Below are 16,017 nucleotides of genomic sequence, written 5' to 3'. Positions count from 1 at the left end.
AAACTAGGTTATGTCATATTAATAATATAAGCAGCATAAGTAATGATAGCAATTCTTTGTTTGTAATTCTCTTTCCTTTTTGGTGGTTTCTAATATTATCTAGAATTTTTTTAAAAAAATATATTTAAATTTTCTCTGTGATTTGGCCCACAAGATTCATCTAGACCTGTGTCCAGGATTTCATAAAGGGAGGGGTTTTGATTTCAATGTGTTTACTTCATTCTTATCTGCATTGCCAGGAAAACACAACCGTGTACAAATTATTCATTTCTGTTTTTTGGTCATAATCAAGGACGTAAGGGGGGGGGGGGGGTTCAAATTCCCACAAGATTTAGCTTCAAATAATATTATGAATCCTATTTGTATTTTTTTCAGTAAAACCTCATTTATCCAGATCAAATTTGAAAAATTAAAAAACATATTTTTGCTAAAATAATTTAAAACTATGATTGTAAGAATGGAACTATAAAAGGGTAAATATTATATTTTTGTTTTGATTAAACATACAACTACCTGCATAGAATGTACAATAAAGTATAGTACTAATTTAACAAAAAATATAGCATACTCTCGCTTTGGAGCGTCAGACCGACACCACTGCAGCCTGACTATGAATTCTAAAGTATTTGTGAGAAATGGTACTATTTAGTTTTGTTAGAAAGGATTGTTTTTTGATGTAATGAAAGATAAGCAGCTTGTTTAAGAATATTTTTGCTTATTACCCGGGGTATCCGTATTTTTGGTTATTCGGTTTTGTATTAGGTCCAAATTAGTCCGTAATAAAAGCCACTTCCCGAAAAGTAAATTCAGGCTGCACTAGTAACCTCAGTATTTATTCATTTTACTGCTTGTTTAGATTCAAACGTTATTAGGTTTACTGTGCAGTTTATGGGTTTATTTCAACATGTACAAAAAAAAAAAAAAAAAAAAAAAAAAGTTTATTTACAAACTGTTTAGTAGCATATATGTTCTGGTTTTATATTCTAAGATAATGCTTGTCAGAGTAAATAAGAAGCAGTTTGTTGTGGACCCAACACAAACTATGCATCTTCATAGCAGCAACTCTTATCTCTTTTTGTGAAATGCCCAAGTTATCATAACCTCCTTAAGAGAAGCAATATTAAATGCAATGAGTGCTTTGTATTGAGAGCCTATTTAACGGTTCCTCCATCAGTTTTTCTAAAATATAATTTAATTCAATAAAGAGTGGGCATTTATAAATTGCTGGGAAACTTTAAAAGGAATAAAGGAATGTAAAGAAAAAAAAATTGAAAAAAAAAAAAAAAAAAGCTCTACAAACTTCAACATTCAAGTTGATTTTAAGTCAAATGTGCACTTTTCATTTGGTTTTTTATTATTTCTTTCTTAAAGGGAGGGGTTTAACCCCAAAAACCCTCCCCTTGAACACGGCTCTGGATTCATCTTAATACAAGGTGCAGCCCTCTGGTTAAAAAAGGTTAGGTGCCACTGTTTTAAACTGTTGATGTAAAATTTTTTGCGCTTTAAAATTGCAATTCTGTGCATGTTTACAAAATAAAGTTAAGCAGCTTCCGTCATGATTTGGCTTAAGTACTGTCTGCAGTCTTTTGACTACTTTTTCTGCATCATTATTGCATTTGATTATACAGAGCTGTAAATAATAAAAAAAAACATTATTGAAGCGCAAAATTTGCTTATGATTGCAGACAGGTGTTTCAAGACGACAAAAACTCGCTTTCTCAATGCAAAAGAAGTAGCGTCAATTTTCGTTGGATGTTCCATCTTCCATAAGCTCACTTCTCTTGCATTGAAAACTTATGTCCCCAAAACAGGTGTCAGCAATCCTTTTTGACTATTAGCATTAATAATGTTGGTTTTATCATTGGTACTTTCAGCACCAAGATACTGCTTTATTTCTTAATCTAAGGATGTTTTCTGCTTAGGTATATGTACATAAGCTATGTATTTATTTCTGAGAATTAACTATTATCTTTTGTCTATATCAAGAGTACTGGAATTCATGGTGATCCTGCAGCAGCTATGCTTGAGGTTTTAGATCCTGAACAAAATTGTAACTTTACGGATCAGTATCCTTTTTCATTTATGCTAAACTATTGCTTGAAACTGTATTTTTTTTCATTAGATTTTATTATTGTAACTCAAATCCTTTTAATTTATTTTTTAAAATTTGTATTGTGTTATTCAACATAATATACATTTTTTTTTACATAACAATGTTTCTTATAACATAGTATTCAGGTTTCTTATAATAGAGTATTCATGTTTCTTATAATATAGTATTCATGTTTCTTACAACATAGTATTCATTTTTTTTAAAATACATTTACCTATCATGTATAAATACTTACAAAGACATAGTTTTGTGCTTAAAAAATATTCACTTTAAATACTTTAATAATATATTTTTTCTAGAAATGCCATTTGATTTGGAATTTTGCTTGCATTTATATACAAAATTAATTATGATAGTTTAATTAGGAATTATACATACATTTTGAAGGTGGTTATGCACAGTTAATGTGCTGGAACTAATGTCGGAAATAGAAAGAGGATAATTATTAAACATTAAAACTTAGATAAGCCATAAACATTTTATTTGAAAAACTTATGGTGTGAATATCTGCAGTTCAAAAAAAAAGTCTGTCTGCCTGTTTTAAGAATATGTATGGGTCACTACTTGTTGTTTATGTGTTGTGATATGTATGTAAACTGAAATTTTAATTTCATAACTCGTTTATAATGACATTTGTGAAGGATTTTCCTCTTTTAAATAAAAAAGCAAAATCATCTTCTTAATTCATTTCCTAAAGAGCAAACTATTTACTAAAGATGTTTTATTCTTTCTCAAAACTTGCATAAACTTCTCCTCCTCTAAGAGAGAAGGAAAGGAGAGGACACTTATCTATCCCAACGCAGTAAACTCCAGATTATCGGCGGCCTTTCACACTAACATTTTTTTTTCTTTTTTGGCAATTACTAACTGAATGCAGATAAACATGCATTTTAACTTAACAAGTGCAAAATATATTTTCAGACATTTCTGTTTCTTTCTCGCCCTCCTTTCTAGTCATATCAAACCTTCCAAGATCACCCAAACCTGACTGATTGAAACTTGATTTTCAGATCTACGCTACTTACTGCTTTAAATCTACACTATTTACTGATTTTTACTTTCTTCTATATCTAATATATAGAAGAAAGTATTGGATTCATGCAAATTTTCGAATTTCGAATTTTGACGGATTCGAACGTTTTGAGGTGTGCTGAGTTCATTTTGACCATTTTTGGAAAATGTCTGTCTGTCTGTGTGTGTGTGTGTGTCACGTCTGTGTGTGACCAGTTTTTTGTGGCTGCTCTACAACAAAAACTACCGCATGAAATCGAACGAAATTTAGTACACATATGTGCCCCTATGTGAACTTGTGCCCATTAGTTTTTGGCGTGAATTCCTCCAAGGGGGGTGGAGCAATGGGACGTTTTTCGAGTTACACGTGCTTGCCATTCCTCAGGAAGTAACTGGCGGAATCAAACAAAATTTGGTCCATATGTTGGTATTAACAGGAACAGGTGCTGATTCAATTTTGGTGTCAATAACTCAAACGGGGGTTGAGCTATAGAACATTTTTTTGTCGTCAATTGTGACTGCTGTATCTCAAGAAATAACGAACGGAATGAAAGAAAAATTTATCGGCAAGTAGCCCTTAGTGGGTATAAGAACTGATTTTATTTTTGTGTCAACAGCTAAAAAGGGGGGTAGCGCAATCACAGTTTCTTTTTTTCCATTTTGAGTGCCCTATCTCAAGAAGTAATGCTACGTTCTGGTTGAAATTTGGAATATATGTGAATCCATATGTAAACAGGCTTTGGTTCAATTTTGACGCTGATCGCTCCAAGAGGTGTTGATTTTTTTTTTTTTTTTGCGAATAAAAATATTTTTATTAATGCAACAATAAAAAAGATAAATCGTAAAAGATTGTCGTCTGCGTATTTCTCGTGATTTTAATTGTATAGAAATGATAGGAAATATTGTCTCAATGATTTAAAATTTTTAACTGTTGCCATCTTATGTTTGTTAACAAATAAAATATTTGTAATTAATTCAAGCAAGGCTTTTAAAATAACTTTCAATTTTCGCTCTTTGCTTTGCTTTTGCAATAATTCAGACATTGGGATAGTCGTCAAGTTTTTGCATGTGTAATTTTGTTTTTGTTGGGAATATTGCTTCCTCGTCAAGCATGGGGAGGGATCAGAAAAAAAAAAAAAAAAAAATAGAAGAAAGTTTCGTGATGGCCACAACATACTAGTTTAGATCTATCCTACTTACTGATTTTGAGATCTATCCTACTTACTGATTTTTAAATCCACACTGTTTATTTGCTTAAACAAGTGACCTGGCCAATCGTGAAAGAATTCCCCTATGCCTTTTCGGAGTAACCTTAATCCTGGGCGCCCATACACAAAATTGCAAGGGGAGGAGGGGACTCAGATATTTTAATCATGGTTTAGCAGGATATTTTCCCCATGGAAACCGATTTCAAGACAGATTAGAGTCGTTAAAATTTGAAATTTTTAATAACTTTTTCATTAATGGCTGGAGAAGAAATGTTTTTACATTTTTGCAAAGAAAAAAGTACTAAAAGCAAGGAAGTTCTAGCTCCTAAGGGGAGCTCGAGGCCCCCCCCCCCCCTCTTGCCCCTATATGGGCGCCCTTGACCTTAGTTGAACTGTTTATTTAAAAAATCAGTCAAGCGACAAACCTTTAAAATTTCGAAAAAGCATTTTTGCCTTCTTATTGAAATTTTTCTTTTAGGATTACAATGTTTTAAACTAAAAAGGACATATGTTTAGGTATATTTCTTTCAATAAACAATGTTTCAATCATCATTGAATAATTTAATATGGTGATATAGATGCTTTCCTAAAATTAGCAACTTTTTTGCTTGACTGGCTTTTGAAATAAACGTTTCAATTCTGTTTACGTAGTTTGCTTGTTTATGTGTGTAATCAGTTTGCAATAATGAGCAATTCTTTTTTAGTTTTTACACTTAGTTATGGGTTTAACTGTAAATTAAATGTATGCGAGTGTTACTCATCTTTTTGAGCTATTGCATACGTTAGGATTGTTTATACCAAATTTGCGTATTATCCATGGTTACTGTGCCGCCTCTGTTCCGCAGATAATTGGAAGTTTACAGTAAACGACTTAAAACTAATGAAGTTACGATTTGCAAAGTTTCTAAATGTATGAAATTTTGTGTTTTGCTTCTTTAACTATAAGTTATCTAAATGTGCCTTTTGATCTTTCACAAGTCCTATTTATTGCAACTGCTAACAGTGTGACTACCATACCTCCTGCACTGCTGGACAGAATGGAAGTATGTTATTAATTTAATTTCACATTTCATTTAATCATGTGATTTGTAAAGAATTATGTTTGCTAATAGCCTGTGATTCTGTTTCACTACAGATCATATCAGTTCCTGGCTATACTCATGATGAAAAGGAACATATTGCTAGGCATCATCTAGTTCCTAAGCAGCTCAAAGAACATGGCTTGACTCCTGATATGATTCAAATAACTGATGATGCTATAAGAACAATAAGTATGCTTCACTTGTTTCTTGAGTCAGCATTTGATTACAGTTTTTATGAATAGCTATTAACGAAAAAATGTAGATAACATTTAGATGTGTTTGATACAAAAGTGTTATTTTCATTTTTCTTTGCTTGCTATATTTTGAAGTTATTAGTAATTTATTTTGCTGTATTAATCTCATCATAGTCAAAATTACATAATGCACAAGTTTTAATCTTAATACTTATCCAACCATCCTTTATCTTTATTCATTAACGAAAATTTTATAATTCATAGTTTTTTAAAAATCTGTAGTCCTATAGTTTGCAGTGTGGGTTAATTATGACAAATTCTGTCTTTTAATGCTTCAAGCTTTTATTACTACCAATATTGTTCAGGTAACCCAATTGATCTTCACAATTGAGGCAGCGAGAAGCAAAGGGATGTAAGTAGACATTTTTAAGTTTTGAGTAAAAAAAAAAGTTTGAATTCCGGTCCTAGGTAAGCTTTCATTAGAAAGTTTTTTAAATCATGCTGTACAGCAGCACCAGCAGGCCTACAACTACTATCTCTTGCCCCAAGACAGAGGAGAGGTTCACTCTACCAGTTGTATTGTTATCTCCAAATTTTAATTTTTGGCACTTACATCCCTTTGCTTCTCACTGCCTCAATTGACCTATTAGTTTTACAATTGCATGGGTCACACATATATTAATTTATTAAAAAATATTTTATTGATTGCCATACATGGTCTCTCTGCCTTTGTAATTATGCAATTCATGGCTTTTTGTCTTAATGCCTGTTTATATTGTTTTGATCGGATACAAAGTTTTGAATGAACAGCTTCAATTAAAAATTTCTCTGTGTGAACTTTTTTTTTGTAGTTTCAACTAAATTGTAGGTAGCAAAATGTATATATGTTTAAAATGTATGTGAGAACTGTATTTTCCTTTTTCGATTTCTTATTTCTTTAAATGAAACTTAAGTCTTTTTCTTGTGCTTGTAATAATATATTTTATAAATTCCTAGTTTTTTTTTTTTTTTAATTCCAAACATTCTATCTTTCAAAGCTTAAGTCTGTTTTATTTATTTTCTACATTTCTATTTTAAAATTCTTTTATTTATCAATTCATTTGAATGTCTTCCACTGACCCTCCTTTCAATATGTGGAGATCAAGTTGCTATTCTTTGGATTCCTTCTCACGAAAAAAACAATAGCACTCGTTTTTTTTCTTTTTGCTTTGAAAAAAGCAACCCATAAGCCAATTTCCTTTTGGTGCTTACAACATTTTAAAAGTCATTGAAGGTACATCAGTAACTTGAATTTTGGATGAATCTTCAGTTTTATTGACTTTGGTTATAGACAACAAATGACTCATTCGTTTTCGAAACGCTGTATAACCAAAAATATTATACAAACAACAATAAAGGCTATATGAAGAAAACTAAATTCATCAAGATTTGTAATTGTTTTAACCATGTGGTGCAGCATTTTTATGATGGCTACAAAACAAGAAAAGTTTTTTTTTTGCGTTAAAAAACACTTGATGTTCATCTGTTCTTGCAGTGGTTTGGGGTACTTTAATGACTTTGTTTATGTACTTCCACTTCCATAAGTGTTAAAAAACTCAATGATAGCATCCAAACAGCAGTGAGGGCAGTTACTTAGAATGAATCACCCCTCACATTTTGTAGGGTTGTCCTGGTAATGGTCATCACTGATCCATGGATGCTATCCCTGAGTTCTTCTAACACTTTTGGCTGTGGAAGTACAGTGAAATTCCGTTATAACGAATACCATTACAACGAAATTCAAAACAAACTGCATTTTCAGTCCCTATATAACTGCTATTACATTATTTGAATTCCATTACAACGAAATTCCCATTACAACAAACAAAATTTGCGGTCCCTTGGAGTTCGTTGTAACAGGATTTCACTGTACTTTAAAAAAGTCACTAAACCCTCAAAGCACTGCAAGGACAGATGAATATCGCTCATATTGTAACGCACGTACAAAAGACTCACTTTTCTTGTTTTGATGCTATTTCAAAATATTTCACTTGCATTATACTACATGGTTAACACAATACCAAGTCTCAATCAGTTTGTTTTTATTTTCATATATTCATTGTTGTACTTGAAATTCTTTCGGATACACAGTATTTGAAACACAAATGAATCATTTGTAGGAACTTTGTATTGTGTCTAGTCTCTGTCTCATAGTTCTCTTTTGTTGTCTTGCTGACAAGTATGATATAACAAGAGGCTACTGTACATTGAATGCTTAAGTTATCAAACTTGCTAATCATATCATTCTAAAATTTTAGTTGCAAAATATACTAGAGAGGCTGGTGTAAGGGGACTTGAAAGGAAATTAGGAGCAGTATGTCGAGCTGTGGCAGTCAAGGTAGTGGAAAAACAAAGATTGCTTTCATCAAAGGAATGTCATGTTGGTGATAATGAAGAAAAAGAAGACAAAATTCCTTTTAATTATAAAGATCTAGTCTTAAGTCCCATAGCACATCCACCTGAACTTCCCTTTGTTTTAGATTCAGAAGCTGTGACTGATATTCTTGGTGTAAGTATATTTATTATTAACTAGTGGTACCTGCACGGCTTTGCTCGTAATAGAAAAATTAAAAGGTCTTTTGGTTCGCCTGTATATTTACAAATAATGTGTGGTGAATTTTCTGGCCAGTTGGCTTGTACCCATGTTACAGTTCCACGTTATGATAACTTCGTAATTTACTCATCCATCTCATGATATTTTTGTTCTTAAAATTGGAATACAAAAAGAACCACATCGAATTTTCGAAAAATCGCTTCGAGGTGCACACCCCCATGCTACAAACTAACTTTGTGCCAAATTTCATGAAAATCGGGTCTGAACGGTTTAGGCGCTATGCGCATCACAGAGATCCAGACATCCTACAGACATCCTCCGGACAGAGAGACTTTCAGCTTTATTACTAGTAAAGATAACTAATGTAAATTATGTAATACACATAAAATGCATCAGTTTTAGCTCAGTTATTCATTCCAGCTCAGTTATTCATTCGATGACTGCAGCTTCATGCATTTCTACACTCATCAGCCCGGATTAGGAAGTAACTGAGCTGGAGGCGGAAAACCTCTTAAAGGAGCCAAGAGAGCCAAACAAACTGGTAACTGCAGTCCTCACATGGAATAACTGAGCTGTCGGTGTCAAGTCTTAACATTTCCTTTCACCCTGTACAAGTTTTTGTCCTCATGCACAAAATAAATTTGAGAACTATACATTTTTGTGAATGGTAATGGACGTATTTTTTTTGGACAAGACTTTCAATAGAAGGATAGTGTTGATCAAAATTCTTTGATTTACTATACCTCACAAGTGAAAAAATATTTTTCTTTCAGACTTAAATGTACTATGATCCAAAAACAATCAAAACTTGGAAAGATTTTTTTTTTTTGTTATGATAAAAAATATAATAATGTGTCGGGAATGGACGTACCAACTGTGGTAACAAACGTACCTTTTCCAAAAGATTAATAATAAGAATGAAAATCTGTGCTAATACAGGGTGAATCAAAATGAATGTAGCAATTACAAATGGCTATCACTATTTAATGAAAAAAATAATTCGGTAATATTAACACAGAATGTAGACGGAACTTCAAAATTTTGTATACATATCTCAGAGATTTTCAATGTGTCTTCCCTTGGTCACATGGTCAATATCCAAGCTGTAGTCCATTTCACGCCATACATTCTGAAGCATTTGTGCAGTAACCAATGCATGCGCATTACAAATGCGAACTTTCATTTCTTCAATTGTTTTGGGCAACAAACATCCTGCACTCTGTCTTTCACATAACCCCATAGAAAGAAATTACAGGGTGTTCTTGTCACAAACAGGTTTCTTGTCGTTGCGAAGTTTGAATTCGTGCATGTGAAGACTTCCACTTCGCCGTACCTGCGCTTTATGTAAAAAAATTTTGAAGTTCCGTTTACATTCTGTGTAAATCTTATCGATATATTTTTTTTTCATTAAATAGTTATAGCCATTTGTAATTGCTATATTCATTTTCACTCACCCTGTAATGTTCGAGGTAATCTCTGGAACCACTGCACCTATTTGAAAAATTCCTTCTCTATGTGAAAGGTGCTTTCTTACTGAGTGACACAGGCTATAATTAAAAAAAAAATCCGATAAATAGTTCTTTTTTTATTCCAATTTAGACCCAAATTTCACATAAATTCCCGAATATGGGGGTGAAAAATTACTTGCACATATTAATATTATATATCGATGAAAAGGGTAGAATTTTCTGCGTTCTAAACAATTTGTTTCAATGTTCTAACTTAATTACGGCGGGAGTAATTTGCGTTTTTAGCTCGAACTTTTTTAGGCTTAGCTGAAATTTTGGCACTTTCTTCATTATATCTATCAATAAAAAGTGAAAGAACTGTCCCATAGTTTTCTTTTTGACACCATTGGAAAAAGCGACATTTTTTTACTCCAGATCTCTCTCGACCTATGGCCGAAAAAACTTAGCTTCTATCTTCAATGGAAAAAGGTTACAAGCATTTTTAAATCAAATTCGAAAAATGTCATTTTGATTCAGGTTGTCAACCATTTTATTTTCGCGTTTCCACAGGTTACGCTTTTGAACCCATTGTTTCTTTCCTTATTTTGCATTTAATTTTTTAAACTTATTTCATTTTGTGTTTCTGTGGTTACGCTTTTAAAATCCATCTTTTGCATTGTAATTTCTCAACTGTATTTAAATATCTGTCGTCATTGTTTGGAAAGGTAATTTTGCATGGTGTTTTTTTTTTCTTTTATTTAACCCTGATTGTAGAATATATGTCACTTGACACAATTTTTATTCTTAAGGTAGATCGGGCAAAGCCGAGTAACACAGCTCTTAATATATAAAGATTTGAAAGCTACTGTTAATGTGATTTTGTACGTTTTTGTTTGTTTGGCAAAACATTTATTATTGCCATGAGCTGATGTGTGCATCACATGACTTCCTTCTACTTTAATTCAATGTCATTTCCCCATTATTGGCAATTTTAATGTGATTCAATAGTTTACTCTAAATATCACCAACAGTGGCCAATTTGAAATCGAATTAAAAAAAAAAATCGCCAAGTGTCCGACAAATTATAACACCACTTGAGTTTACATTGAAATTAACAATGATTTTCGTCCAAAAACGGGCAAAAGACCCCTTTAGAAACACCCGAATGCAACCAAAAGAGGAGGTGCACAACTAGATCCCACTAGGAGTCTACGTACCAAATTTCATCTTTTGAGTTATGCAACATACACACATACGCACATACATACGTACATACAGACGTCACAAGAAAACTCGTTGTAATTAACTTGGGGAAACGTCAAAATGGATATTTCGGGCGTTTATACGTTCATAGGTACATATGTACGTGTGGTTGGGTCGAAAAAAAACCTCAACATTCATTTGAGGGTGAACAAAGTAGAAATTAAGGCCGATTTTTGAGTGAAATTTTTTCGCAAACAGAATACTTCCTTTTTTTTTTAAAAGAAAGTAAATAGAAAAAAAATCACCAAGTTGGTGACAAAACTTAGCTACCAAAATACTGGCGGCATATCGCCAAGTGTCGGGCAAATTATAACACAACTTGAGTTTACATCGAAATTAACAATGATTTTCCCTCAAAAAGGGGCAAAAGACCCCCCTTAGGAACATCGGAATGCAACCAAAAGAGAAGGTGCTCAACTAGACCCCACTAGGAGTCTACGTACCAAATTTCATCTTTCTGGGACGTATCATTTTTGAGTTATGCGAGATACATACACACATACATAGGTACATACGGACGTCACGAGAAAATTCGTTGTAATTAACTCGGGGGTCGTCAAAATGGATATTTCGGGTGTCTGTACATTCCTAGGCATATATCTACGTGTGATCGGGTCAAAAAAAACCCCTCAACATTCATTCATTGGTGAGAAAAATGGAAATTAAGGCCGAATTTTGAGTAAAATTTTTTTCGCGAATACAATATTTCCTTTTTTTGTAAAAGGAAGTAAAAACATCCACTTCACTCGCTAAAGGGCTGGATTCCGGTAGTGTGGTCGCTTGGTGCTGTGCAATTCAATCTAGGACTATTGTTTTAAAGTAACCATAAGTGTAATTTATTGTTTTGGCGATTTGTTTTGAAAGAAACTTTTGATTTTATCCGTGTAAAATGTACCACATTTTCTTTGTTTTTTTTTCTGACGATGATTTTTGAATGTTCCACTGGATGTTTTTTTTTTTTCTGTTAGACGGATGGATTATAATAGCATGGTTCCTGGGCGAGTTTGGTGATAAACAATAGAATTGTGGAACTATTTTTATATTTGAAAGATATTATTTGATGTCTTTTTTTGTTTATTTCGCGAAATATTTTAAATTGCAGTAAAAACCTCTTCACTCGCTAAATAGAGTTTTAAAGCAACTGTATATCTAATTTAATGATTTCACGAAAAGTTTTAAGTTCCAAAGAAACTTTAATAGTTTTTTTTTTGAAAAGGTGTGTACGCATTTTATACAAAGAAAAATGATCATTTCACATCAGGGGGGAGGGCGTCAATTTTTTTTATTCAACAGACTTCCATTAAATTTTTAGCATGGGCATCGCTGTCCGGGCACTGCAAGAAATTCACAAAAGGGTGTGTATGATTAAATCAAAAGTTTCATATAGGATTTTAAAAAGGATGGCGAACTTGGTTGTCAATAATTGAAACTTTAAATAGATCCATAGTATCAACCAGTATCATAATAAAGTAGTAGTATAATGGAATGATAATATTCAGGTCTGTTGTCTATAAATATCCCACTGTTTTCAGTTTTCTTTATTGCACCTCATACCCAACATTCCCTCACCTCAGATTTGTACGTTCAGCTATGAATAACAGTTCTTTGCATTTATAGTTGCAATTTTAACATTGATAAAATGATCCTAATTTTTTAAGGATCATTTTTATCCTCTTCACAGTCTGTTCTGTTTAGTTTTGCACTCCTTCATTTTATCTATTCCTGAAGATTCATCAGGTACAAGGATTTGATTGTCTTTTATAGTTATACGTAATGTAGATTTAGGATATTAGGTACAGCTGTTATCGAGCCTCAAAGTCTGGAATTACAATATATTAATTATGTATTTTTGGATTGACCTCCATTGCAAGTGAAACAAATTATGAAGCAACATTAACTACCCATTGAACTTGAAGCTCCCCCCCTTTTTTTTTTTTTGCTGTTTAACATTCCTTTCCTAAGAAAAAATACAAAATAGTGTTAAGTGATTTTGAGAATGTTTAATTTTTCAAATATGTGAAAGTTAACATCAAAATTTTTTGTTTAAGACAAAAAGTTTTTTTAATTTAAGTTTCTGAGAAGAAACTCAATATGAAAAGATTCCCTCTTCAATATCTGAGATAGGTATAAACTCTTAGTTTTTCCATATTCTAAACAATCAGAAACAAGCATGTAGATTCATGAATATCTGGTGTATAAAGTATTTCGAGAATTTAGCCCAGTAAGCACTTTGAATTTTCTTTTGACTTTTAAATAAAATTTGAGAAATCCACCTGTGAGACAGCATTGTTCACATGCAAAAATATAAAATTTAAGAAATCTACCTGTGAGACAACTTTGTTCACATGCAAAAATATAAAATTTAAGAAATACACCTGTGAGACAACATTGTTCACATGCAAAATATAAAATTTAAGAAATCCACCTGTGAGACAACTTTGTTCACATGCAAAGTATATAATTTAAGAAATCCACCTGTGAGACAACTTTGTTCACATGCAAATTGTAAAATTTAAGAAATCCACCTGTGAGACAACTTTGTTCACATGTTTGGTGTATCGAACTAATTGAACTCCGCTATCGTAATCGTAGTGACGTAAGAAGCCACTGACGTCACTGGGGAAAAATATCCTCTCGGAACAGAGCAGATCGGAACGAACTCCAGAGATGTGCGCATTGGCAACACACTCTGTCTTGTATATAGTATTATGTATATAGTAAATGTAGCAATTAGAATAGTAAAGTCTAGTATTATAACGTCTGAATGATTAATAACCCATTACATGTTCCAGCGAGCATAGGTTCCCTAAAAGGAACCAAATCAACATGCAAATTATAAAATTTAAGAAATCCACCTGTGAGACAACTTTGTTCACATACACTTTGCTTTACAAATTTTCTGTATTTTTAACCGTGTTTACCATAAACATGAATTAAGGATGGCTTTAGTTGCTCTTTCAGTAATTTGAACTGAAAATCATTTCAAGAGCAAGAATGACAAATCAATAATAATTTTTTTTTCTTGGATTTCCTTCTTTTTGCTCTGATCACTCTCATCCTTGTGATGTATGAAATTTTAAAATATGATACACTAATAATGGTGTATCACAGGTAATTGCGCCTCTCCCTGCATTTTAGAAACAAATGTTATGCATTTGAGGAGGTGTATATATAATATGTATCAAGTACTTTGCCCCCTGAAAAACTTTGAAATGGTGTTCCTAAAGTTATCTAATTGTTTCCGATGAGTCCTTAAATTTTTTTTTGAAAATCCTTAAGAAGTCCTTAATTTTCACTTTTAAAAATGAGTATGAACCCTGTACAGTAGAATTTAGGAACAGGGTTGTTCTGTAGAAAAGCAGACATTTTGTCTTGCACATAACAACTCTACACTTTATTCCAAAACATATGTTAAACAAAATTTTTTGTGTGATTTCTTAAAACTTTTTTTCCCTCCAGTACAATGAACAAAGCATTGCTTGGAGCAGAGATAATTCTGTTATCCCATGCCAAGCAGCAGAATTTTTTCCTTATTCTGCGACTCGGTTAAAAACTCCAAAAATAGTCTGCAAGATGAATCAAAATTACATTAATTGTGTAATCTAAATCAATATTGTGAATGCTTCGAAAAATTAAAAAAAAAAAAAAATGCTGAACTTGAAGACTAAAAGTATATGCATTTCTGGTTTTGACTTGATTTTGTTGCTGGTTGATTGTTTCCTTTTGTATATAAGTACAGATTCATTTCAGTCTTTATTGATGCAGTGCTTTGACATTTTGGTAGCAAATATATTTCCCCCTTAACTTAAATAACTGATAACTGATATTTTTGTTTAGACTCCTATTTACGATAGTCAAGTGATTGGACGCATTGGACAGCCTGGAGTAGCAGTGGGTCTTGCATGGACACCCGCAGGTGGTGAAATCATGTATGTTGAAGCGTCTAAAATGGATGGGGATGGTCAACTCATTCTGACTGGACAACTCGGGAAAGTGATGAAAGAATCTGCCCAACTTGCTTTAAATTTAGTTAGATCTCACACACATGAGGTTATTAAACTAGTTTATGCTAATCCTATATAACTTAAAATAACACTTGTTTTATTGCTGATTTTATTTAGTTATTCAAAGGGATTCTAATGGCTTATATATTGATCCTTATATATTATTTCTGTAGCCTGTTTTTGGTTTCTACGCGAGATTTTCCTCAATTCTTGATCGATTTCTTTGATTTACACCTTATTTTAAAGCTTATCGTGCTGGCTACTGACGAAAAATAGACCCACGATCTTAAAATTGTTTTTTTTTTCTGCCAAAAAACCTGTTTTAAAGAACCAGAATGAGGTTTTCGGTTACATTTATAACATAAACTTGCACTATGACCGACAGAGCTGAATAGCTTGATCGGCAGAGCGTTCGACTGGTAACCAGGAGAATGCGTGTTCGGGCCCACGTCCGGACAATCTGTATCAAAAAAAATTAGAGAAATATCGTGCATTACATAAATACTTAATAAAGTCAATAACAAAAATGAGGGAATAGAATAAATGAGAAGGAAACGCTCCTTGCTGTTATGAGAACTTGATGTAACATTGTGCTAAATTACTTCTGAATTGTAAGGTTTTTTTTTGTTTGTTTTTAAAGTTTTAGCTCCAGTAAGAAAATTAAAGCATAATGTAAGCGAAATTGTAAGTATCAGGTTTAAGATTTCAGACTACAATGGAATTGTTTTTTGTTCAGAAAAAAAAATAAATAAATCGTACATTGAAATATAGATTCTTCGAATGAGTTTTTGACTCTTTGTGCTAATAAAAAAAATTACTACCTCAATTTGAAGGGTAAACTACATTTTTTTCCTTCTTTTTGTACAAAACAAATAGCCTATCACATTTTTACTACATTCGAAAAGCTACGCTTAAAAAAGAGCTTAGTTCAAATTATTTTGTATTTTAACCATGCTGTTAAATGATGAACATGTGCTGCCATCTAAGTTATAACGGTTCAAGCAGCCTGCGGTAACAAATTGTAAAATTTTTCAAAAATAAAAATTTAATTATTTTTCTTCAATATCTTATCTTATGTATTATTCCCCTCTCATTTTAAAA

The 16,017-nt window shown here is 32.3% G+C and overlaps 1 protein-coding gene across 1 annotated transcript in view; it reads left to right on the top strand.

The window, feature by feature from the left end:
* LOC129220306 (lon protease homolog 2, peroxisomal-like) overlaps positions 1-16,017 on the top strand; it is a 58,756-nt gene that overhangs the window by 32,955 nt on the left and 9,784 nt on the right. Inside the window, exons 12-16 of the mRNA XM_054854704.1 lie at positions 1,987-2,066; positions 5,279-5,375; positions 5,468-5,603; positions 7,906-8,156; positions 14,750-14,962. Coding sequence (XP_054710679.1) covers positions 1,987-2,066; positions 5,279-5,375; positions 5,468-5,603; positions 7,906-8,156; positions 14,750-14,962 — 777 coding nt within the window. The remainder of the gene's footprint in view (positions 1-1,986; positions 2,067-5,278; positions 5,376-5,467; positions 5,604-7,905; positions 8,157-14,749; positions 14,963-16,017) is intronic.

The sequence above is a fragment of the Uloborus diversus genome, chromosome 4 (genome assembly GCF_026930045.1).
Source record: "Uloborus diversus isolate 005 chromosome 4, Udiv.v.3.1, whole genome shotgun sequence".
NCBI classification, from domain to species: domain Eukaryota; kingdom Metazoa; phylum Arthropoda; class Arachnida; order Araneae; family Uloboridae; genus Uloborus; species Uloborus diversus.
Note: the sequence above shows the minus strand (reverse complement) of the source record. Positions and strands in the feature narration are given on the sequence as shown.